We start from the raw sequence: 26,746 nt of genomic DNA on the forward strand, positions 1-26,746 counted from the left end.
ATTGTTGTGTCTTCTTCCCCCACACCCTGTTCATTTGTATATTTACTAATTTATTTTTATTAGCTCCCACAAATAAGTGAGAAAATGTGGTATTTCTCTTTCCATGCCTGGCTTTTTTCACTTAATATAATTTCCTCTAAGTCCATCCATGTTGCTTCGAATGGTAGTATTCCATTCCTTTTTATAGCAGAGTAGTATTCCACTGTGTACATATACCACATTTTCCTTATCCACTGATCCAATGATGGGCATTTAGGCTGGTTCCAACTCCTGGCTACAGATATCCCTTTGACATGGGATTCCCATTTCTCTGGGTATATACCCAGAAGTGGAACAGCTGGGTCACATGGCAGATGTATCTGTCACTGTTTGAGGAACCTCCATACCATTTTCCATAAAGACTGCACCATTTTGCACCTTAGTGTAGGAGGGTTCCTTTTTCTCCACATCCTCACCAGCATTTGTCATTCTCAGTCTTTTGGATATTAGCCATGCTAACTGGAGTGAGATGGGGTCTCAACGTGCTTTTGATTTGCATTTCCCGAATGCAGAGTGATGTTGAGCATTTTTTCATGTGTCTGTCGACCATTCGTATATCTTCCTTTAAGAAATGCCTATTCAGCTCTTTGCCCATTTTTTAATTGGGTTACTTGTTTTTTTGCTGTTAAGTTGTCTGAGTTCCTTGTATATTCTGGATATTAATCCTTTGTCAGATCTATATTTTGCAAATATTTTCTCCCACTCTGTTCGATGACTGTTCACTCTATTGTTTCTTCTGCTGTGCAGAAGCTTTTTAGTTTGATAAAATACCATTTCTTTTTCCTATGGTTTCCAGTGCTATGGGGGTCATATTTATAAAGTCTGTACCCAATCCTACATCCTGGAGTGATTCCCCTATGTTTTCTTTAAGGAGTTTTATTGTCTCTGGATATATATTTAATTCTTTAATCTATTTTGAGCTGATTTTGATATATGGTGAGAGGTAAGGTCTAATTTCATTCTACTACACATGAATGTCCAGTTTTCCCAGCACCATTTACTAAAGAGGCAGTCTCTTCCCCAGTGTGTAGTCTTGGTGCCTTTATCAAAGATCAGATGACTGTAGGAGCATGGGTTTATTTCTGGACTTTCTATTCTGTTCCATTGGTCCATGTGTCAGTTTTTATGCCAGTACCATGCAGTTTTGGTTACTATAGCTTTGTAGTATAGTTTAAAGTCAGGTAGTGTTATGCCTCTGGTTTTCTTTTTTTTTTTTTCTTGGCTCAGGATTGCTTTGGCTATTTGAGGTTTTTGGTTATTCAATTTGAATATTAGCAATATTTTTTCCAATTCTGAGAAAAATGTAATTGGAGTTTTGATGAGGCTTGCATTGAAACTGTAGATCACTTGGGTAGTATGGACATATTCACAATGTTAGTTCTTCTACTCCAAGAGCATGGGATATATTTCCATCTTCTTCTGTCCTCTTTAATTTTGCTCAACAGTGGCTTGCAGTTCTGCTGGTAGAGATTTGTCACATCCTTGGTTAAATTTATTCCTGGGTATTTTATTTTTTTGGTGGCTTTTGTAAAAGGGCTAGCTTTCTTGATTTCTTTTTTCTTCCAGTTCATTGTTAGACTATAGAAATGCTACTAATTTTTGTGTGTTGATTTTCTATCCTGCAACTTTGCTGAAATCATTTATTAACTCTAACAGATTTTTTTGGAGAGTCTTCAGGCTGTTCTATATATAGGATCATGTTATCTGCACAAGGACAATTTGACCTCACCTTTTCCAATCTGGATGCCCTTTATTTCCGATTGCACTGGCTAGTACTTCCAACATCATGCTGAATAGGAGTGGCGATAGTGGGCATCCTTGTCTAGTTCCTGTTCTTAAGGGAACAGCTTTAACTTTTCCCCATTCAGGATGATATTGGCAGTGGGTTAGTCATATATGGCTTTAATTCTGTTGAGATACTTTCCTTCTATACCCAATTTATAGACAGTCTTTATCATGAAGGAATGTTGGATTTTGTCAAATGCTCTTTCAGCATCTATAGAGATGATCACATGGTTTTTGTGTTTGATTTTATTGATGTAATGTATCACATTTATTGATTCACGTATGTTGAACCAATCTTGCATCCCTGGGATGAATCCCACTTGGTCATGGTGTATAATTTTATTTATGTGTTGCTGAGTTCTACTGGCTAGTATTTGAGGATTTTTGCATCTACATTCATCAAAGACATTGGCCTGTAGTTTTCTTTTTTTGTTGTATCTTCCACTGGTTTTGGTATCAGGGTGTTATTTGCCTCATATACTGAGTTCGGGATAGTGTCCTCTGTTTCAGTTTTTTGGAATAGTTTGGAGAGAATTGGTATTAATTCCTCTTTAAAGGTTTGGTAGAAATTGGCAGTGAAGCCGTCCAGTCCTATGCTGTTCTTTGTTGGGAGACTTCTGATAACAGCTTCAATCTCTTTGATTGTCATTGTTCTGTTCAGATTTTCTTTGTCTTCTTGGCTCAGTCTTGGTAGTTTGTGTGTGTCCGAAAATTTATCTTTTTCTTCCAGATTTTCAAATTTGTTGGCATATAGTTGTTTATAGTAGTCTCTAATGATTCCTTTTATTTCTGAGGTATCAGTTGGAATATTGCCTTTTTTCACTTCTAATTTTTGTTATTTGTATCTACTCTCTTCTTTTTTAAAAAAACAACTTTTTGTTTCACTGATCTGTTGTATCATTTTGGGGGATTCTATTTCAATTAGTTCTGTGCTGATCTTAATTCTTTCTGTCTACTAACTTTGGGTTTAGAACATTCTTGTTTTTCTAATTCTTTAAGGTGAAGTGTTGGGTTGTTTACTTGCCATCTTTCCATTCTTCAGAAGTGAGCATTTAGTGCAATAAATTTCCCCCTTAGTACTGCTTTTGCAGTATCCCACAGGTTTTCACATGATGTGTCATTATTTTCACAGTTTCAATAATTTTTTTGATTTCCTGTTTAATTTCTTCTTGGACCCATATGTCATTAAGTAGAATGCTGTTTAATTTCCATGTATTTATATGGTTTCCAGAGTTTCCTTTGTCATTGATTACTAGCTTTAATCCACTGTGGTTTGAAAAAATACATGGAATAATTTCAATTTTCTTGAATTTGTTAAGACTAGATTTGTGAGCTAACATGTGGTCTATCCTGGAGAATGTTCCATGTGCTGAAGAGAAGAATGAATATTCTGATGTTGTTGGATGAAATGTTCTGTAGATGTCTGCCAAGTCCAATTGATCTGAAGTGTTGTTTAAGTCTTGTGTTTCTCTGTTGATTTTTTTGCCTAGATGTTCTGTCCAATGTGGAGAGTTGGGTGTTCAGATCCCCAACTATTATGGTAATAGGGTCTATCTCTTTCTTTAGGTCTAATAATGTTTGCTTTATAAATCTGCCTGCTCCAATATTGGGTGCATAATTATTTATGATTGTTATGTCTTCTTGTTGGATAGATCCTTTTATTGTTACATAGGGGCCTTTATCTTTTTTTATGGTTTTTGCTTTAAAGTCTATTTTATTTGATATAAGAATAGCTACTCAAGCTTGTTTTTCATTTCTATTTGCATGTTATATCTTTTCCCATCCTTTCACTCTTAGTCTGTGTGTCTTTACAGGTGAGGTGGGTCTTTTGAGGGCAGCATTTTGTTGGGTGCATCTTTTTAATCCAATCAATCAGTCTGTGTCTTTTGAGTGGGAATTAAAACCTTTTACATTAAGAGTCATTGGAAGGTATTGATTTACTCCTGGCATATTGATTTTTGTTTGGATGTTTTAAATATCTTTTGTTTCTTTCTTTCTGATTGTTTTCTGTGTTTGTTGGTTTCTTGGAATAGTGGATAAATTGTTTTTTCTCTTTATTAACATTTTATTTTACTGGTGTGTTTTGTTCTATCTTGAGTATTCATGGTAACAGTGATTATCTTTCATGTACCAGACCCAGTACTTCCTTGAGAATTTCTATTAAGGCTGGTCATAAGGTAGTGAATTTCCTCAGTTTTTCTTGTCTGCGAAATATAGTATTTGTCCTTCATTTTGGAAGGATAGACTTGCTGGGTAGAGTATTCTTGGCTGGCAATTTTTGTCTTTTAATATTTTGAATATATCATCCCATTCTCTTCTTGCTTTTAGGGTTTGTGATGAAAAGTCTGATAGAGGTTCCCTTATAAGTGACTTGACGCATCTCTCTTGCAGCCTTTTAAGATTCTCTTTGTCTTTGAGTTTTGCCAATTTGACTATATGTCTTGGAGAGGACATTTTTGGGTTGAATATGTTGGAAGATCTTTGATCCTTCTGTATCTGAAGATCTCTATCTCTCCCTATACTGGGGAAGTTTTCTGCTATTATTTTACTGAATATGTTTTGCAATGCCATTTCCTTTTTCATCCCCCTGTGGAATACCCCTGATTCAGATATTTGAGTGCTTGAGGTTGTCTCTCTCATATTTTGTTCAGGTGCTTCAATTCTTTTTTCTTTTTTGTTTTTGCTTGCCTGTGTTGTCTTGAACAAGCCTCCTTCAAGGTCAGAAATTCCCTCTTCTGTTTGTTCTAGCCTGCTGGTTTAGCTCTCATGTTTTTTATTTTGTTGAACGAATCCTTCAGCTCCCCAAGCTCTGCTACACTCTTTCTCAGGGTATGGATTTCTTTGTACATTTCCTCTTTCAGGTCCTGTATACATTTTTTTCATTGCATTGCATTGTCTGAGTCTTCCTGTATCTCATTTAGTTTCCTTAAAACTGTTGCTCAAAATTCCCTGTCCATCATTTCAAGGACTTCCTGTTCTATAGGGTCTAGAATTTGAGTTATTATATTCCTTTGGTGGTGTACTTTCTCTGTTTTTCATATTTCTAGTATCACTCCATTGGTGTTTAGTCATTGTGGCAAAGTTTATCATAGTCTACTTGTTCCACCCTGGTGTCTGGAGCAATATCAGGGAGTTTTGTTGATGCTCAGGTGCCTGTTGCTGCTTCAGTTCTGGGGGTTGCCGGCAGCTGGGGCCTCTCTCAGAGGCAGGGACTCGCCTGCGAGTGTCTTTGGGCCCCATGTGGAGGATGCCAGGAGTTGGTGGTGCTGCTGCCTCAGGTCCCAAGTGTCAGCAGTGGCTGGGCATATGGTGTGTTTTTAATCCACTGTTAATCTCTGTATTTGGTTGGTGTATTCAACCACTTACATGGTCTAAATATTACAACACTTACAATTACAAAGGTAATTTAAACATTTTAGGGCTTAAGTCAGCCATTTTATTATTTGTTTTCTGTTTGTTCCTTTGGTTCTTGTTCTTGACTTCCTGTGTTACTTGAACATTTTTAGGGTTCCATTCTAATTTATTTATAGTGTTTTTGAGTGTTGTGTTTTTGTATAGTTTTGTTGTGGATGCTCTGGTTCTTAAAATATACCTATGTGACTTATCACAGCCCATGACTATTAACATTTTACCATTCTGTAAAGTGTGGAAACCTTACATCCATTTAGTTTCCTTTATTTTGACCACTTTTTAAATAGAGTCCCCTTTATCCATGGGGGATATATTCAAAAAATCCCAGTGAATGCCTGAAACTATGGATAGTAGCAAACCCTATATACAGTATACTTATTCCTCTGTATCCATAATTATGAAGATGTTTAATTTATCAATTAGGCACAGTAAGAGATTAACAATAACTAATAATAAAATGGAACAATTATAACAATACACTGTAATGAAAGTTATATGAATGTTCTCTTTCCTTCTCTCAAAATCTTATTATACTGTACCGGCAGTAACTGAAACTGCAGATAAGCGGGGACTAGTATACAATCGTCTTTTTTTTTTTTTTCTTAATTTTATTTTGTCGATATACAATGTGGTTGATTATTGTGGCCCATTACCGAAATCCCCCTCCCTCCTCCCTCTCCCCCTCCCCCCAACAATGTCCTTTCTGTTTGCTTGTCATATCAACTTCAAGGAATTGTAGTTGTTCTGTCTTCTCCCCCCGCCCTGGTTTTTTTTGGGGTGTGTGTGTGAAATTATTTATTTATTTTTAGCTCCCACCAATAAGTGAGAACATGTGGTATTTCTCTTTCTGTGCCTGACTTGTTTCACTTAATATAATTCTCTCAAGGTCCATCCATGTTGTTGCAAATGGCAGTATTTCATTCGTTTTTATAGCTGAGTAGTATTCCATTGTGTAGATATACCACATTTTCCGTATCCACTCATCCGATGATGGACATTTGGGCTGGTTCCAACTCTTGGCTATTGTAAAGAGTGCTGCGATGAACATTGGGGAACGAGTATACCTTCGACTTGATGATTTCCATTCCTCTGGGTATATTCCCAGCAGTGGGATTACAATCGTCTTGAGTATCAGATGTTACAATTTGTGTTTCAATCATCAAACATGATTTATAAAACTCAGGAGTAAGAGAATAACCTATTGTACCTACCCATATTTCTGCTCTTTCTATTGCTTCCTGATGCTCCAATATTTCTTTTATTATTTCCTTCCTGTTTGAAGAACTTCATTTAGCTAGTCTTTAAGAGTAGGCATGCAAGGAACAAATTCTTTCAGTTTGCCTTCATCTGAGGATGTCTTTATTTTCCATTCATTTCTTAAGGACAGTTTCACTGAATACAGAATTTACAGTTGATACCTTTTTTCTTTCAGCAGTTGGATAATGTTGTTCCACTTTTTCTCTGGCTTTCAGAGAAATCCACTCATTTGAGTTGGTATTCTCTCATAGATAATTAATCATTTCTTACTGTTTTCAACATTTTTTTTCTCTGCCTTTAGTTTTCAGAAATTTATTTATGATGTATACTGGCATGTATTTTGGGGGATGGCGGGACTTATTCTTTTTTGGATTTGCTAAGCTTCTTGAATCTGTAGGTTTGTATCTTCACCAAATTTGGGAAGCTTTCAGCCATTAGTTCTTCAAACACTCTTTCAACAACACTCCCTTTCTCCTTTCCTTCTTGGACTCCAAAAATATGGAAGTTTTTTTTTTTTTAATTAAGTTTATTTAATTAACTTTGTAATCGTCACACAGGTCCCCGAAGATCAATTCTTTTATTTTTATTTTTTTCAATCAATTTTCTATTTTTCAGATTGGGTAAATTCTATTGACCTATTCTCAAGTTCACTGATTCTATCATCTACTATCCATATCCTACTAGAAGCCCACCCAGTTTTTTTTTTCCTATTATATTTTTCAGTTGTACAATTTCCACTTTTTTTAAAAAATAACTTTTATTTCTTTGCTGAAATTTTCTTTCTGTTTCTAAACATTTTTAATTGCTTTAAAAATCCTTTTTATGATAACAGCTTTGAAGTCCTTATCAGATAATTTCAACATCTGATTTATCTCAGTGTTGGTGTCAGTTGAAATGTCTTCACTCATTCAAATTGCGATTTTCCTAGTTCTCAGTGAGATGGATGATTTTCTGTTATATCCTGGACATAATATCTATTATATTGGGAATCTCTGGGTCCTATTTAAATCTTCTATTTCAGGAGGTACTCACCCTCTTTAGCTTTAGCATGCAGATTCTGGCCTTCTGTTGTCAACTATGGTTCCAATGGAAATTTAGCTTTTAAAGGATTTTTGGTACTATTTTGGTCTGATTGGTTTATCTGATGCCACTGGGGCTCCTCCTGTTTCCTGTCTGTGCTGCCTAAAGGGGTGGAAGGGCTTTTCCTAGGCCTGTTGCACAATGTCTCTCAGTCAGGGATGGTACTCTTAGGTCTGCAGGGACAAAGAGGCTTTCTAGAATGAGTGCTTGTTGCAGCAGGGCCTCTCTTGCTGATGTCGCTTGGCTGCCCCATGTCTCTGGGTGAAGGGCAGAGATGGAGAGCTCTTTGCTTGGCTGTTTATTGTTAGTGGTGACGTAAGGGAGGTCCTGGTCAATCCCCTTTGCTGATGCTACCAGGCTCACCTCTTGCTGGAGGGACTACTGTTTGAATAATAAGCCTACCTGGGCTGCCTTCTGTTGTCAGACTGAAGGCCAGAAAATACCCAGCCTGGATTGCCTTCTTCTGTTGGGTGAAAGGACATAAGATGCCCTCCTTCAATGTTGTTATGCCAGTCCTGGGATCCTAAACCAGTTCTCCCTCTTCATACCACCTTTCAGAGTTCTCCCTTGGTTGCCTCTTGTGTTATTTCCAGGGTTTACAGTTCTATTTCATGGGAAGGAACAGTGAGAAATGAATCTACACCATATTGTCTGGACTGAAAGTCTAATCAATAGGGTTTTATAGTATGAAATTCCAAAGTAAGAAAATATTTTAGTCAGTCCTAGGTTCCAATAGCCTACATACTAGCTTGGCCACTTTGAAACAGGACTTCAGCTATTTCAACCATATTAAATATATTTAAAGCTCCCAGCTCAGGGTGTGGCACAGACGAGCCACTCAACAAGTATTCAAAATCTTTTCCCAGAAATCAAATAGTCCCAATGACCTGTTTTAAACATAAGGCAACAGAGGCCTAGAGAAATGAGGGAGCCTTTCAAATGTACTGAAAGCACAAAAGCACATTCTGTCAACTTTTGATTATTCAGTTCCTTGCTTCTATATGATAGTTCTGGTTCAGTTGGACAGGATTTGAGGACTGAAACTAGTAATACCAACTTATATTTGAAAAGCACCTCCAAATTTACAAAGTGCTTTTGCAGTTACAATTTCCCATGGTTGTCACAATCACAGCATGAGACTAGAAGGGAATATGATTCCTATTTTGAAAATAAGGAAACACAGTAAGTCAGGGGGCTGACACTCATCCAGAAGCGATTCCTCATTCAGGGCCTTCCCTTGACACCCTTTCCTTGATGAAACCAGACCTTTACTGGGTGACAGGAGGCTTTGTACATAGTTGATTCCACGGTGCCCAGCTTGCTATGTCCTTGGCCACAGCTAACACAGTGGGTTATCTTTAGACTAAAGAGAATGGATTCCATGTTCAGGCTTATATTCTGTATACGGTACCATGAGAACTTGGAACTCAAATTACCCTTACAGAGATTTTTGGTAAATAAAAATCCTCCCAGTATAGATGAAATTATCCATCTGCATAGGTCACTTCAGGTAAGGGGGTATCTCAAACCGGAAAAGAGGTTGATGAATTCTAACCCAGGAAGGCAAGATTGAAACTTAATATAGAAGCTGTAGTCTGGTCAACAACAGGAGGTTGGCTGAAAACTATAGCTCATATAGTGAGGTACTATGTGGTCATTAAACATGATGACAGACCTACATTTATTAAAATGGAAAGATGGTCAAAATTAAGTGAGACTAGTATACAGGAGTATGTAGTATGATCCTATTTTTGTTCCCTGTGTGTGTGTATTTCCATCTCTGCATAGAGGAATTATGATGCCTTTTTTTGGTTGTCCATATTTTTAAAATGTTCAACGAACAAAGTTTTCTTGGACAATTATGAAAGAGCTATAGTCTAATCCACTGTATGGTTATATTATATTGAACTTGATTATCTAAAGACAGTGTGTCAGAATAGGAAGGGGGCTGAATGGAGTTGAGGAAAAAGGAAACTTAAGAGTAAGAATTCATCAGTCTAATCAGCAACATCAGGCCTGAAAAAGGAGGCTAACTAATGCTTTTTGACTTTCACTTTATGTGCCAGGCACTTTACCAGGTACTGCTTTACATGTTAGCTCAGTTAATCTGCACAATCACCCTGTGTGGTAGGTACAGTTATTACTCCCATTTTATAGATGAGGCCTTGGAAGCTCAGAGAGGGAAAGTGACATGCCCAAGGTCATACAGCTAGTAAATGGCAAAGGCAGGACTAGAATCAAGGTCTGTCTGTGTTCCACCCACTGGAGGCCCTGGGCAGGGTCCCCAGAGAGTGAGGGAGCCTCTCCCGTGGGGCCTCTTTTGAGGCCTGGAGGAAATAGCCCTGAGTCCATGAGGTTCCATGTTTGAGAATTCTTGCTGGCAGTGGGGGGAAGGGGGTCCTGTGGGGGATAAAGAGCCTGGTCCCTGAACAGGTCTGTCCCCAGTGTGAATAAATAAACTGGTATCCATCATGAGTTAAGTTTGTCTCAGTCTTGTCCTCACAGTTGGTCACTGACAGGCTCTGCACTCCACAGTGCTGTTCAGAACCAGGTGCCCTCTCTGATACCTGACTTGTCTTAACATCAAAAGGGCATATTTTAACCTACCTTCAGATTCTCTGTCTTTGTATAGGTGGCTCATAGGTTGAGGCTAGGTTGGGGTACCATTTTTTGGAGGTCTTCCACTTTTCCTTTATTTGTAGCTAATACACAGCAACCTCACACACATAAAAGATTGAAGGTTTTTAATTTTAGACCAAAAACACTATCAACCAAACATTTTCAGACTGGAACACAACTGCAGAAGGGGACCAGTGAGCTCTGTGGCACTGGACAAAACAATTGGCAGTGAACATCTGGACTGAGTCACACATCCATACCCACTGGTGTTACCGACAGGCTCAAGATAACACATAATAGGAAGTTTAAAGTCAATCATTCACACGGTTGTACTTGGCAAGTTCAGACTTGAGCTGCTGTGACAGTGTCATTCTGTTAACCTGGGGCTAATGAAAAGTCAGGTTCTCAACCTATGGAGTTTGGATTCTGAATTATACATCAGTTGCATGATGTCCACGTAGGCATGAGGCAGACATTAACACACTACAGGTAACATGGGCCATTATATTTGAATCTTACTTCTAAAGCTGCCTGATCAATACACCCCAGAGGAAAGGCCAATTGTTTCACTTTGGTTTGTGTCTCTGGCTTAGCATGTCCCAAACTCTTCATGGCACTTAGTTGGATAATAGCGAAGATAGAGGTTTAACACTAAGAGTTATTTAATCTTGGACAAATTCTCTTCATCTGAATGCCCAAATGACCTATGAGATCAGATGCTACTAAAGTTACAGTAAACACACATATATACAAATAGTCTTACTATGAGTTACATTCCAAAAGGACTGAACTTGTTAGCTGCTGTTCCTAAGCCTGAGGCACTGTTAAACTACAATACTGAACATGCTCTGTTTCAGAACTAGGATACGTGCTCTGCATGCATTTCTATTGGCATTCACAAAATACAGAAACTGCCCCGTCTGCAAATGTGAGTGAGGTGGAGACTTGGAGATACTTTAAGTGAACTGGTGTGGCCAACTGCATGTGAGGTGGAACCAAAGACATGGGTCTTCAAATAGTGACCATCTATTGAGTTTGGTGTACATATTCTCACCTGAGTAGTGAGGGATCCAGTGATGCTTCAGCTACAGAAGCAAAGAGAGGGCTCAGGACTCATCTGCCTTAGGAACATATTAAGGGGAGAGAATAAAACCCACCATCCTTGAGGCTCTAAAAGAAAAGAAAACCCAGGATCACACATGCCCCAGCAGAGAAAAGTATTGACAGAGAAAATACACAACTCAGTATTCTTAAGGAGTTTCTACCAGTGTAAAAGCCTTAAAAGAAAATGTGTTAGTTATAGTACTGCCTGAAAAAGAGGACCTTTCTGTGAACAATTTAATCTGAGGAGCACATGAAATCTTAAATAACTGGAATGCTGGTCATCATGGATGGGTATATATACTCCTTTTGTCTAACTGGACACATATATTTCTGTATTAGCCTCTCTTCCCTCCTGCCCTTCCCTGAGCTACTCCACAACTGGGATTTTGTACTGACATAGTACCCTCTGAAGAGTCAGAGTACAAAGCCATGAAAATGGTTGAAAGGCAACAAAGCTTTGGAAGATAAAGAAGCTTTTAGGTCACCCCCAAAGCTTTAGAAAACACCAAGGGACAGGGCACCAGACTTAACATGGAAGCCACTGGTTGCACACATGCTAACTTCTGAACATGTTTTTGTTCTACCCCTGTATGAAACATGGGCCTAAATTAGAAAGCTGCTTTCAAAGCACGCTTGTCTTTTATGAAGACAAGTCACAAATCATGGAGCATGTAACACACTCTTACTCACACTGACATCTAACGGAGATGTGGGCTGCCATAACTTGTGACAATACCAATATTTCCTATTTAAGGGGAAGGCACAAACTGTCAGTACCTCAGCAAATCAGAGAAGACATGTTCTGTAGGGCTTAAAAAGTATTTTTTTGGGGGGTGGGGCCTTGAAAAAGCCTCTATGCTATCATCAAATGCCTTGAAAACAGAACTACCTTTAAAAGGAATACAAAACAAGAGTTCTTTATGACCCCAAATCTTTCCCCTTGTCCTTTGGTGTCACCTGACAGACCAGCCATTTCTTTACATTAAAAAAAAAAAACAACAAAAAGAAAACCAAAAGAAAAAACATAGGAAAAAATTTTAGGCTTAAGCCATGTCTACTTTTTGTTTGTTTTTAAATGTCTCTATCAAAATTCAGGCCTAGATTTGGCACTTAGAAGAAAGCAACCAAATTTGGTTGGAATCATATCTTGCCTGCATCATACACAGAATTCTAGAAAGGAGAGGCCTGAGTGTAGGGAAAAGATTTGGTATAGACATCACTAATTCATACACATTGGGAATTAAAAGGGAAAGTGAGAACAACCTTTTTGGGTATAAACCAATCTGGAGTACAGTAAATCCCTTTGGAGAGAAGTATTTTTCTTAAAGGTAATTTACATTTCCCCACACAAAAAAGACCACTTTATAAAAATACTCTCGTAGACAGATTTCCCAATGAGTGTGATTCCCAATGGTATATCAAAGACTAAAAGCATCAAGAAAAAGTAGTGTGTGTTTAATAAAAGCCAGTATGTAACAAAGATCTAACACAAGTATCCTTAGTTATTAAACTTCTCTTTCTGCTAAATTCAAGCCAATCTTAAATATTTACCAATTTGGTTTGAAAAGCACCTCTTAAAAAGATTTGGATTTCTTTTGGCTGAAAATGTTCTGAAAAAGGTATCCCTTCCAGTGAAGTATGAGGGGCATCTCAGATAAAAGGTATTCCATGCATGTTGTTAGGCAATGACAACTGACTTGGTGGCAATTGAATACAGTTTCTAAGGTGACTTTCCAAAGATAAATGGGTTCAATACATGCACCATAATCTTTACATTCTTGTCCTGTTAGTTCTAGATAAAGCTTCGGGTTTTCTTTCACACAGCAAATGCTATTCCTGAACTTCTTCAAAAAGTCAGACCATTAGCTGTTAATTACTTAAGTTATTTAGGACTGTTTTATTTATTACTGTGATAAATCCGTCCTTATATCAACTAAGTAAATAATTAATAAATTTTTTAAAAGGTGTCCATGCAAAATCTGACCATGGCTACACACACAGGAACAGAGCCTGCCTCATGCTTAGAAAAGATAAACAGTGACCCCAGGCCCGTGAAACTTGAGTACAAAACAGGCAGAGGTCAGTTTAGTAGATGAGACAGTGGCAGGTGGTTAAATGCCTCCCTATTTAAGTAGGGCAGTCATATGAGAATGGAATTTCTGCTTGAAGAATTAGAAGGGTAGGACAGTGGAGGAAGGGGTCACATTTCTTTCATAGCATAGGTGCTTATGAGAGTATGAGTGAAAGCCATTAATACATCATCTTTTCTAGTACTACTGGCAAATTTTCTTCAGGACTATCCTCTCTATAACTAGGCTTCTGACTACAGATAGTTACGGGGTTTTTAACAGTACATAAATATTTAGATTCCAATGAACCTTTTTTCCTCTCAGATTTTTAAATCCAAGTGTAAAACAAGAAGGTGTTTGGTGTTAAGAATAAATAGGAGGTTTTTACAAGGTTTTCCTTAATTCTGTATACATTACACACAAGCAATAATGGGATATGTTGAGGAATAAAAAATAAAAGGCCAAACAAATTGATCTCACAGATCTTGAGGCGAAAATTGATTCCATGGCCTTAGATACTCAACAAAATAAGACAGTCTTTTTAAAAATTGTTTTTGCTTTTGGAAATATCAGGGTTACTATTTATCACTTCTCAGTTTAGAATTCTATTGAAAAGACCTTCTTTTCACTATTGGATTATTTTGTTTTGTATCTAAGAAATAAGGTTGGGTACTACGTACTGTCCTTACATAGGTCTTTAGAAATAAATATGAGACTTTTAAACTAGCTTTTATAGCATTTTCAAAAACAACTACACCTTGCCATTTTCCTTTTTCCTCCCCACAACCCTCCCCCCCAACAACAAAACAATAACAACAACAAAAACTCAACACACTATATCTGGAATATCATGCTAGTTAAGGAACTGCAAAATACAGATTGAGATGGGGAGAAAGTCCTGGGTATAAAGCAAAACCCAGAATAGGCTCACTTCTATCAGATTGGTACTATCATCCTTTTTGACAACTTCCCTCACAAAGCCAGGGTTAGACGTAGCCTCCAGATCAAAACACTATTTTTTACAAAAGTAAGAAGTCAAATGACGACTGGCAACATCTGATTATTTAGGCTATATAAGCTAAGGACGAAATTGTGGAAAAATGGGGATCAGAAAAGAATAAAAAATCACCTTGATGCTTTAACATTACAGAATAAAGGCAGCTATCAAGAAGAGGTAAGTAGAAAAATGGCCCCTATTTATGAATAAAAAAGACTCAAATGAATTTGTGTTCTTTAAAAACAGAATTAAAACAGTTACCAAGAGGCAGTAAATAGAAAAATGGCTCCTATTTACATATGAAAAAAAGACGACCAAAATAACTTACGGAGTTCTTCCACTAAAGAGGAAGGTTGTTTTGGCTCCATAGTTTAGGAAGGGTAAGAAATCAAGGAGCTATCTTGGTTCTCCTCTCCTACACATAACTTAAACACTTGAATTAAAAGGCACCTCTTTCTTAATGAGGTGATCCTTTATAGATTTCTGTATTCACAACTGGATGTGATGATCAACAGATATGGCTTTTTAAGTTGTCTAACTTTCTTTTCTTTTTCTTGAGCTTAAACCAGACATAGAATATTCAGAATAGACATCTTGGATGAGGACCTGGATTCTGCTAGCACTGGGAGTTCTGGAAATACTGACAATATATGGAGCATGACTTGAACTGCTTGAGGCCTACCCTACCTCCAGCATGTGTAAGTGGCAAAACCATGACTAGATATCCAATAGGAAAGATGAAACACCAGCTAGTATATCAACCCCAAGGGGAAAATCTGGTGTTTAAACAAAAACACATCCTTTCCCTTCCTCCAGGAGTATCTGGACCTGCTACAAAAATGGACTTTTTTCAACACTGCACATTAGCACAAAGTAACAAACCTACCAGATTTTAAAAGTAGTGCCAATTGTGTCTAAAAAGCCACAAACTTCATGTGATGTCTACACAAGCAAAACCACCGGTTTTCATAAGAAGACCTAAGAAGGGCCTGTTTTGCAAAAACCCAGATGGGCACATAGACCATGTCTCAGCCAGAATGTGCAGCACTGAGATTTTTAGTTGCTTCCAGAACTGATGCTAAAAATGTTATTAATCAATGTTACTAATTCGGACCCCACTAATTTGGAATTGATCACTTTAGACTGTAGTAGGTTCAAGTTTACCTACGGGCTATGTATGAAAAAGGGGATTGGCTAAGTGAGTATTATAACAAGACCTAGCTGCTGTGTGGGGTGAGGAGAGCAAGTGTGAAAACTTTCCTTATATGTTCTAAACCACCAAGCACCCATGCACTCATGCTAACAATTAAGGATCATTTTGATTTATTTCTCAGGCAAATATCGGGGTCTCTACTGGCAATAGTATTAGCTAACATCCCATGAGTAAGCATACCTGAAGTAAAATTTTCTTTTAAAACATTCTGAAACTCACAGTTACCTGCTACATACTATCTCTGCATCCCCTCAACAAGGTCTTAATTTTCCACTGTGACAATATTTCCACTTCGCTCTCATGCTATTGCAGTAAGGGTGGAAAAGGAGAAGTTAATCATTAAGGAAAACGGATAGTGGAACCAGCCTAATAAGCATATCATCTGAAAGGCAACACTTCTGAAGTTAAATCCCACTTTAGAAGAATAACACACTCTTGCCAACATTCTGGACTGCTTTAACATGCATACACTGGTAGCTTAATCAGTAAAGTCCCTAAATCCCTTTCCAGACTTTTATGTGGGGATAGGAGTGCCCTGGCCTCACTCGCTTAAACCAATTGGAAAAGCAGCATGGCCCTCTTTGGGACGAGGATCATTTTGGCTGCTGTAGGTGCACCTAGCATGGAAGCAGATGAGTAGCTAGCTAGCTCACTGCTGCTTGGAGCAGCCTGCCTCCTTGGTGCCTATGTCCTCAGAGATGCCCGTGTCCTCTATGATGCCCATGCCTCCAGAGAAACCCATGTCTCCAGAGAAGCCCCTGGCCTCAGAAATACCCATGTTTCTAGAGATGTCAGTGACCTCAGAGATGCCCATAGCCTCAAAGATGCCCAAGTCTGCAGAGATGCCCATGGCCTCGGAGATGCTCACATCCCCAGACATATTTATGGCCCTAACACTGTCCATGATCTCACAGCAGTCACAGTGGAGGTCTGCACACTGGCTGTTTACTTGATCCATCCGACCTCGGAGGCCTCCTTCCCTGGACAGGGTGCCATTCTCCATCAAGGTATTCAGGTCTCCATCAATACCCATAAAGCCGAGAGGATTGGTCAAAGGATTTCCCAGATGCTGGGATAATAAATTCCCTAATTGAGAGCAGGTACAGACCTCTTCTGGTGGCTCATCACACGTATTCAGTTTCTGTCTCAGGAGCAAGGAATGATTAAAAGAATTAGAAACATAAATACTAGGAAAATATCACACTGACCAGCAGGGATCCTGCTGCTCCTTGCTTATACACTAGCAAATAACCTCTACATGCCTCCCAACCCCAAACATCTTTTCTTTATCACTTGCCATAGTGCTTTAGAAGCCCTACCATTAAAGAGCCTCAAGGCCTTGTATCTATAAAAATCTTCTTTTCTGATAAATACAATTTTATTATTGGGAGGGGGAGGGCAAGGGAGAGGATCACTAACATTTATTGAATACCTCTATGTGCTGGGAAGTTCACATAACTTCCTTTTATCCTTATCAAAGAAACCTGTTAGTTAGGTGTTAGCTGTATTTTATAAATGAGGAAACTGAGGATCAGAGAAGTTAAGTAAGTCACCCAAACTCATACATTTAGGAAGTGGAGAGCTGTGACCTGACCCTGCATCTTCTTAATGCCAAAATCTATGACCTGTCTATGATCTCATACTACCTCCAATAGATATTTTCTCTTTTAGGGATAACAGAATGATTCACTGATACTTTACACTACTAACTCTTTACTGTCATAGACACCTTTGAAAATCTGAAGAAAATGATGGCCCTTCTCCTCAGAGAAATGCATGCATGCAAATGTATGTGCACAAGACAGTGCACACATACAGTTTTTTGGCATAATTTTAGGGGGTCCATAGACCTCAGAAACCCATCTATGGCTACCTGTGGGTTTACAGACTCCAGTTAAGAGCTCCTGTCTTAGAGTTTAGGCATATCATTATTATTTTCCTGGAAATCACAAAATCACAGTGATATGCAATAAAAATGGTGAGGATCCTTGGAGAGAGGCACTAGAACTGGGAGGTGGCTGGGGGAGTCTTTTAAACTTTTCATTTTGTACCTTATTGTATTCTGCATTTTCTAACTTTACAGGGTTGTCTAGGTGATGATATTATGGGCCATTTTAATTTTTATTCTCTGTATTAAAAAAAGGAAGTTAATATACTCATACACACACACACACACACTTTAAAAGGAAGCCATTCTAGAGAATGATCTGAGTCTATCTGAAAGGAATTTGATTCTCTCTTGGGAACCAGGTAGGCATAAGTGAGAGGGCTGGGTCTAGGGCAGGTGACCTGCTCTGGGAGCCTTGTGGAAATGACTGTTAATAGCTAAAAGAGGAGGCAGGAGGCCTTATGAAGAAGTTGCCTAATTCTGCCTAGGGCTGGGCCTTCCTGAGGCTACTTGTTTCCTACGATTTTAAGTCATACTTCAGCCTTTTTTTTTTTTTTTTTTTTTTCCTTAATGGAATCGAGTAACTGGCTGTTGCTTACCAAGAAGAAATTCAACAGTTTGGATCTCAGCTAACCAGTTAGCTCACTTGGTTAGAGTGTGGTGCTGATAACACCAACGTCAGGGTTCGGATCTCAGTACCAGCCGGTGCCAAAATACAAAAGACAAAACAAAAAAGACTTTTAAAAGTTTGGGATCTGATGTAATCATAACACATTTATTTCCACAATAAAAAGGATATTTGTTTACTTATAGGGAGCAGGAAAACTACAACTTATCTGGCCTGAAGTCAGTTCACACCCCTCTCCTCAACAGCACACTCTTTCCAAGAATTCTCTACTATAGGGTACCGCTCCCCTCTCCTTCAAACAAACCCTTAGGGATCCCTAGACTCCCTAAGCAGCCCAGTATTTTCCATATTAAAAAAAAATCCTTATTGACTTGTTTAACCTGTAAAACTTAAAAACAAGTGTCCAACTTTGGTTTTGCTGGTATTGGAAAGCAAAATAAACAAACATAGCACAGCCACACAATGAACAGAGTTTGCAGTCTACATGGGAAGAATATAAGAATCTTCTTTTACAAAGTTTTCTAAATTAGAAATATAGCAATTTCATTGATCTCATCAGCACCCCAAGATGTTATACTTATTCTCTTGATGGGTAACAAATGCCAGTGTGATTTCCTTGTCATCCCCTCTTGCTCCTCCTAACATTCCACCCAGATCCAAAAAGGGAACCAGTATATTTGTTTAACTAGCTGAGTGAGATATTTGCCACACTAAGATGTACTGGATTGAATTATGTCCCCCCCGAACTCACTGAAGCTTGAATTGTGTTCCCCAAGCTTTATGTATTAGAAACTTAGCCCTCACTGTGATTGTTAAAAAGGTGGGAAATCCTACTATGGTAATTGAAAGGTGAAGCCTTAAGGAGGTGATTAGACTGTAGGACCGTGCAGTAGTGAATGGATTAAAAATGGTGGTTAGGGGTATGGTTCTGAGGGCTTTAAAGGAAGAGGAGAATCTGTCTTTCTCTCTCTCTGCTTCCACCATCTTGCAATGTGAGACCCCTGCGTCACGGCTGCCACCACCAGATGGACTTTGGACTTCCCAGTTTCAGAAACTGTAAGCAATAAATGTTTTTCTTTATAAATCACCCAGTTGTAGGTATTTTGTTATAAGCAACATAAAAGAACTAATACATATGGGAAATAAGAAAAGGAGTTATGCTTAGAGCTTTGTAAACACAGGACACTTGGAAGCCAGAGAGCATAACAAGCCAGCCAGGTAGCTTTCCACAAGTACCAATTCAACTCCAAGTGGGCTGGGCCTCCCCAGAAGGGGCAAAAGGATCTCTTCTTGCAACCTTTCTCCTCACCTTTTCTAGTACATGCACATCTGCCTCTAGCATTGCTCTCTGTTTCTTAATTTCCAGGAGGCTCTCTATCATACTCTGCTTGGGCTGCAATCCTTTGTCAAAGCACCACACCAGAACCTCGAATGGACAAAAAAAAAAAAAAAAAAGTGGGTTAGTTTGGCTAGAGGAATCAATTACTCATGTTTTCCTCATCCTATGAAAATATTAACCTGGTAGTGGGAAAATGTAAAAAATTATGCAATTCTGGTGACATTAAGACTGGACATGCTCATAACTGAAAAATAAATTTCCCATCAGAAAGACCTCTGCTAAAGGAGACTTTTTGGAGCTGAGCAAACTTAAGGTTTTTTGTTTTTTTTTTTTTTAAATCAAACTTTCTTTTTTTTTGACTGGTAAGGGGATTGTAACCCCTTTGGTGTTGCCTGCACCACGCTCAGCCAGTGAGCGCACCAGCCATCCCTATATAGCATCCGAACCCATGGCCTCGGTGCTACCAGCTCCGCACTCTCCTCCCAAGTGAGCCACGGGGCCAGCCTAAATTAATCTTTTAATGAGATTACAGATTCACATGTAGTTTTAAGAAATAAGATTCAAAATAGATTAAATACTTAAATATAAGACTTGAAACTATAAAACTCCTAAAAGAAAATACAGGGGAAACACTTCCCAATGTAAGTATACGACTGGGCAAAGACTTTATGAATAAGACCCCAAAAGCACAGGCAAAAAAAGAAAAAAATAAACAAATGTGATTATATCAAAATAAAAAGTTTCTGAACAGCAAAAGACACAATTACAGAGAGAAAAGACAACCTACAGAAAGTGAAAAAAACATTTGCAAACTATACATCCAACAAGGGATTAATATCCAGAATATAGAAGGAACTCAAATAACTTCACAGTAAAAAAAAAAGTAAACTGATTTAAAAATGGGCAAAGGAGCTAAACAGGCATTTCTCAAAGGAAGATATACAAATGGCCAACAGACACATGAAAAAATGTTCAACATCCCTAACCATCAGGAAAATGTAAATCAAAACCACATTGAGATATCTCATGCCTCTTAGACTGGCCAGCATCAAAAAGATGAGAATAACAAATGCTGACAAGGATACAGAGAAAGGGGAACCCTCCTACACTGTTGGTAGGACTATAAATTAGTGTAACCATTATGGAAAACAGTACAGAGGTTCCTCAAACAACTACAGATACGATTCAGCAATCCCGCTGCTGGGTATACCTAAGGGAATAGAAATCATCTTGTTGAAGGGATATCTGCATTCCCATGTTTATCGCAGCTCTATTTACAATAGCCAAGAGCTGGAACCAACCTAAATGTCTATCATCGGATGACCGGATAAGGAAAATGTGGTATATATACACAATGGCATACTACAAATGAAATTCTGCCATTCGCAGGAACATGGATGAACTTAGGGAAAATTACATTAAGTGAAATAAACCAGGATCAGAAAGAGAAATACTGTATGTCATCGCTCATAAGTGGGAGCTCAAAAAATGAATAAATAAAAAAAGAAAGAAAGACAACAATCACAGTAATTCAATGAACTTTCAAAAAGAGAGAACAGAACTGAGGCCACCAGGGGAGGGGGCGGGAGAGGGCAGGTTAGTGAGAAATTGGTAAAGGGCCACAAAAAATGATTACACTGTGTAATGTACAATTAAATATACTAATTATCCTGATTTGAGCATCACATATTGCACATAGGTATTGATATTCAACATTGTACCCAACAGATATGTACAAACAATTACATTTCAATAAACACAAATAAATAAATAATTAAAAATAAATGATAAGAGAAAAGAATGACATCAGCCAGATGGAGGAATAGAAAGCCCTGGATTCTCCTTCCCCTCACAGACACACTGATTCAATGGCAACATAAGAATCAATTCCTTTTGTGAGAAATCCAGAAATTAGTTGAGAGGCTCTGGCACCAAAGGTGAGTTTGGAAACAGCCACACTGAAACCAGTAGGAAAAGCAGAGACACCCACTCACTGCAATCCCACCCCCAGCACAGTGCCATAGGATCAGAAGGGAACCTCCAGTTGCAGCTTCAAGAAGAGGAGTTAGACCACACATATCCCAACTTCTCCAGGTGCTCACCGAGTGGCTTCTTTCTCGCCTATTTTCAGAGAGCTGAGAGGATCTCTGAGACAAAGTGGCAGTCTGAACTTATTAGAGCACCTCTATTATCTTAGCGGATGACATTCAAAACCACATAGGCAAATGGTGTGAAGTTATAGACTTGCCTAACGTGGTTCTATTCAGTAAACATTCTGCAGGAGAGTCAACCACAATTTGCCTTCACCTTTGAAGGTCAACAGTACACCTCTTGCCAGCTGCCTATGGGATACGTAAATAGCTCTGTGATTGCACGTGTGCTTTGCAGACATGACCTAGCTGTCTGCCCCACATTCCCAGCAAGGATTCAGCTTTGGCATTACACTGATGACATGCTCCTCACTGGACCTGACCAAAACTGTCTCACAGGCCATTGCAACTATGAGCAAACACCTCACTGAGAGGGAATGGTGTCTTAGTCCATTTGGGCTGCTATAACAAACTACCATAGGTTGGGTGTCTTATTAAAAACAGAAATCTATTCCTCACAGTTCTGAAGGCTGGAAAACCCAAGATCAAGGTACAAGCAGACTCAGTGTTTGGTGTAGGCCCTCTGCCTGGTTCACAGACAGCTGTCTTCACTGTGTCCTCCCATGGCAGAAGGCACAAGCAAGCTCTCTGTGGTCTTTTATAAAAGGACTAATCCCATCTTCACTAATCCATGAGGGCAGAAGGGGCAAGAAAGCTCTCTGTGGTCTCTTTTATAGGGGCACTAATCCCATCAACACTAATCCATGACCTAATTACTCATTTCCTAATGCCATTGCATTGGACGTTAGGATTTCAACATATGAATTTGGGGGGAATATAAACATTCATTCTACTGCAGATGGGCAATTGTCCCATATAAGGTACAAGACCTCTCCCAGTCTGTTCAATTTTGGAGCTACATTTGGAAAGAAGCACATTGGAAAAAGTGTGAACTATTTCTGCCTAGTAAAAGACAAGCTCCTAGTGCTCCAACCTCCCTCATGGGTAAAGAAGGTCCAACATTTGATAGGACTATTTGGATTCTGGCTCTAACACATTCTCCACCTCCAATATTTGCTATCAAGTCACCTGTAAGTCTTCCACTTTTCAGTGAGAACCTGAGCAACAATGAGTACTAGATAAACTAAAAGAGGCTATCACTTTGGCTCTCCCACTAGTCCTCCTGAGGATAAGAGTTAAAATGAGAAGTTGCAGAAAGCCCAAAATTTGCATCCTGGAGCCTCTTGACCAAACAGGTAAACCGAAATGTGAAAGCTAAAACTGTAAAATTCTTAGAAGAGAACAAAGGTGGAAATCTTCATGACACTGAAGTTGGCAATGATTTCTTAGATATGACACCAAAAGCATAGGCAAAAAAGAAAAAATTGATAAACTGTACTTTATCAGAATTAAAAACTTTTGTGCATCAAAGGACACAATCAAGAGAGTGAAAAGACAACCTAAGGAATAGAAGAAAATATTTCCAAATCATCTATACAAGTATGGTAAGGGATTAATGTCCAGAATATATAAAGGACTCCTAAAGCTCAACCACAAAAACCAAATAACTCAGTTCGAAAATGGGCAAAGGACTTCATTAGATATTTCTCCAAAGAAGATACACAAATGGGTAATAAGCACACAAAAAGATGCTGAAATCACTAGTCATTATGGAAATGCAAATCAAAACCACAATGACATACCACTCCACATACACATTAGTATGGCTACTATATTAAAAAAAAAAAAGAAAAGAAAAAGGAAAAAACGAGTACTAGTGAGGATGTAGAAAAATTGGAACCCTTGTGCACTGCTGGTAGGAATGTAAAATGGTATAGCCACCATGGAAAACAGTTTGACAGTCCTTCAAAAAGTTAAACATAAAATTACCATATGATCCAGCAATTCCACTTCTAGGTACATACCCACCAAAATTGAAAGCATCTGTTACAACATGGTTGCAGCCTGAAAACATTACGCTAAGTGAAAGAAGCCAGATGCAAAAGGGTGAATATTGTATGATTCCACTTATATGAGGGACCTACAATAGGCAAATTCAGAGAGACAGACAGAGGTTGGCAGGGGCTGCAAGGAGAGGGAAAGAGGAAGTTATTTTTTTATTTATGGGTATGCAGTTTCTGTTTGGGATGACGAAAGAGTTCTAGAAATAGATAGTGGTGATGTACAACACTGAATGCCACTGAATTGTACACTTAAAATTGTAAATCTTATGTTATATATATTTTACAAAATACAAAAGAAACAGACAAAAAGACATGGATCCAGGGGATGGATTGTTATATAAATGAGCCAATGATGGCCTCTATATATTGGCCCTATGTTGTTTACTTCTTCATTGCACGCTGGGAACCCATTAGCTCAAAAGCCTGATGGTACCAACCTCAAAATTTTACACATCCAATCATTTTAAACATAAGCATATTCTTAGTGTCTGCTTTACATATCCTGTAAAACTATAGCCGACATTTGCTAATCATAAATAAGATAAAATGAGGGGCAATGAAGACCCCAACCTGCTGCTGACCTTCAGAGTTCTCTGACCCAGAGACTCCCTAGCATGCTGCCTAGCAATATCATGTAGACCTATCAAGCTCCTCTCCCCAGTGAGTTCCCTTGACCTCTTCTACAACCTATGTTGCAGTCTGGATGGTCTCATGCTGTGAGGGATGTCCCTGGGTGAAAATCTTTCAAAACACTACCCAAACAAAACTTATGTGCTAATGCCATCTCATGGTTCTCAATCAGACATAAAATCCTTCAATGTCACTACAATTACTACCAGTAATGTATGAGAAATTCAGTTTCTCAGTCTCCTCACCAGCACTTGGTATTGTCACTATTTTTTAAATTTTAGCCATTCTAATAGGTGTGTGGTGATATCTGATTAAGCTTTTAATTTGCATTTCCCTAATGGCTAATGATGTTGAACATATTTTTATGTGCTTATTTGTCATATGCCTATCTTCTTCAGTGAAATGTTTGTCTTTTGCCCATTTTTACATTGGATTTTTTTTTTATTTTTTACTGTTGAGTGTTGAGTTCTTTACATATTTTAGATACTAGTTTTTGTTGGCTATGTGATTTGCTACATTTTCTCTCCATCTGCAACTTGTCTTTTCATCCTCTGAAAATAGGCTTTCATAGAGCAAAAGTTTTTAACTTTGTTGACAACTAATTTATCAGTCCTTCCTTTTATGGATTGTGCCTTGCCTTAGGTCCTGAAAATTTTTCTCCTACGTTTTCTTTTAAAAGATTAATAGTTTTAATGCTTTACATTTAACTCTATGATCCCTTTTGTGTTAAATTTTTTGGGGGAAGGGGGATCAATGGATTGCAACAGCATCATTTGTTGAAAAGGCTATCCTTCCTCCATTTAATTTGTTTTGCAATCAATTAGATATATTATTGTGAGTCTACTTTGGGTTCTCTGTCCTGTTCTAATGAGCTATGTGTATCCCTCTATCAATACCAAACAGACTGGATTACTGTAGCCATATAAATGTCTTGAAATTTGGTACAGTGTTTCCTCCCACTTCAAACTTTTTTCAAAATTCTCTTAGCTATTCTAGCTCCTTTGCCTTTACATCTAAATTTTGGAAAAATATAGACTTCTATCTTCAAAAAAAATCTTGCTGGAATTTTGACAGTTATACCTGTATATGAATTTGGAGAGAATTGATACTTTTACTATGTTGAGTCTTTCAACCCATTAACATGTTATGCCTCTCCGTTATTAGTTCTTTAGATTGCATTCTTCGGCAGTGTCTGTATGTTCATTGCCAGTATATGCAAATGCAATTTTTGTATGCTGATATTATATGCTGTGACTGTGCTGAACTCACCTATTAGTTCTAAGAATTTTTTTTATTTTTGTAGATTCCTTGGAATTTTCTACATAGACAATCATGTCATCTGCAAATAGAAACAGTTTTATTTCTTCCTTTCCAATCTGTATATTTTTTATTTATTTTTCCTCACTTAATGTTCTGGCTAGGCCTTCCAATGGTATGCTGAATAAGGTGGCAAAAGTGGGTATCCCTGCATTATTCCCAATCTTAGAGGTAAAAGCATTCAGTTTTTCATCACTAAGTATACTGTTAGCTGTAGGTGTTTTGCGGATGCTCTTTATCAAGGTGAGAAAGTTTCCCTCTATCCCTAGTCTTCGGAGTATTTATTATGAATGGGTGTTGAATTTTGTCAAATACTTTTTCCGAATCAATTCATATCATTATGTGATATCTCTTTTTTAGCCTTTTAATATGGCATATTCTGTTGATTGATTTAAAAATGTTGAACCAGACTTGCATCACTGCAATAACTCCACTTGGTCACACTGTAAAATTATGTTTTATATATTTCTGAGTTCTATTTGCTGATATTTTGCTAAAGATATTTGCATCTAATTCAGGAGGGATATTGGTTTGTATTTTTCTTCCTTTTTACTGTCTTTATCTGGTCTTGGTATCAAGGTAATATGTTCTTTTACTCTTCTATTCTCTGGTTTGAATTCTTCTTTATATGATTGGTAGAATTCTCCTGCAAAACCATCTGGGCATGAAGATTTCTTTCTTGGGGTTTTAAAACTATGAATTAAGTTACCTTAATAGTTTTAGGGATATTCAAATTACCTACTTCATATTGAGAGAGCTGTGGTAGTCTGTGCTTTTTAAGGAGCTGGTCCACTTCATCTAAGGAGTCAAATTCATGTGGAATATAGTTGTTTGTAGTATTTCCTTATTATCCTTTCGATGTCTGCAGGGTCTCTAGTAATATCACTTATTTCATTCCAGATATAGGTAATCTGTGTCTTCTCTCTCTTTTCTTTGTCAGTCCTTCTACTCTTATCTTTATTGTTTTAGGTTTATTCTTCCCTTTATAGGTTCTCAGTGTGCTAGATTAGAATATTTGAAACTTTTTCTCATTTTAAATGTAAGCAGTTAGTGCTATAAATTTCCCTCAGTACTGCTTTAGTTGCATCCCACAAATGTGGGGGTGTCGTATTTTCATTTATTCCAATGTATTTTTTTCCCTTAAGACTTTATTTGATACATAGATTATTTAGAAGCACGCTGTTTAGTTTCTAAGTCTTTGCAGATTTTCCTGTTATTTTTCTGTTACTGATTTCTAGTTTAATTCTACTGTGGTCAGAGAAAATATTTTGTATGATTTCAATTGAAAAAAAAATTAAGCTTTTTTTAATGGCCCA

At 38.0% G+C, this 26,746-nt stretch overlaps 2 protein-coding genes across 2 annotated transcripts in view; both read right to left on the bottom strand.

Annotated features, from left to right (window-relative positions):
* The window catches only part of ASB12 (ankyrin repeat and SOCS box containing 12), a 152,171-nt gene that overhangs the window by 68,247 nt on the left and 57,178 nt on the right, over window positions 1-26,746 (bottom strand). The window lies entirely within an intron of this gene.
* Window positions 16,224-26,746, bottom strand: part of MTMR8 (myotubularin related protein 8) — a 54,503-nt gene continuing 43,980 nt past the window's right edge. Inside the window, 3 exon segments of the mRNA XM_063083245.1 lie at window positions 16,224-16,715; window positions 19,400-19,503; window positions 19,506-19,516. Coding sequence (XP_062939315.1) covers window positions 16,224-16,715; window positions 19,400-19,503; window positions 19,506-19,516 — 607 coding nt within the window.

The sequence above is a fragment of the Cynocephalus volans genome, chromosome X, assembly GCF_027409185.1.
Source record: "Cynocephalus volans isolate mCynVol1 chromosome X, mCynVol1.pri, whole genome shotgun sequence".
Classification (NCBI taxonomy): Eukaryota; Metazoa; Chordata; class Mammalia; order Dermoptera; family Cynocephalidae; genus Cynocephalus; species Cynocephalus volans.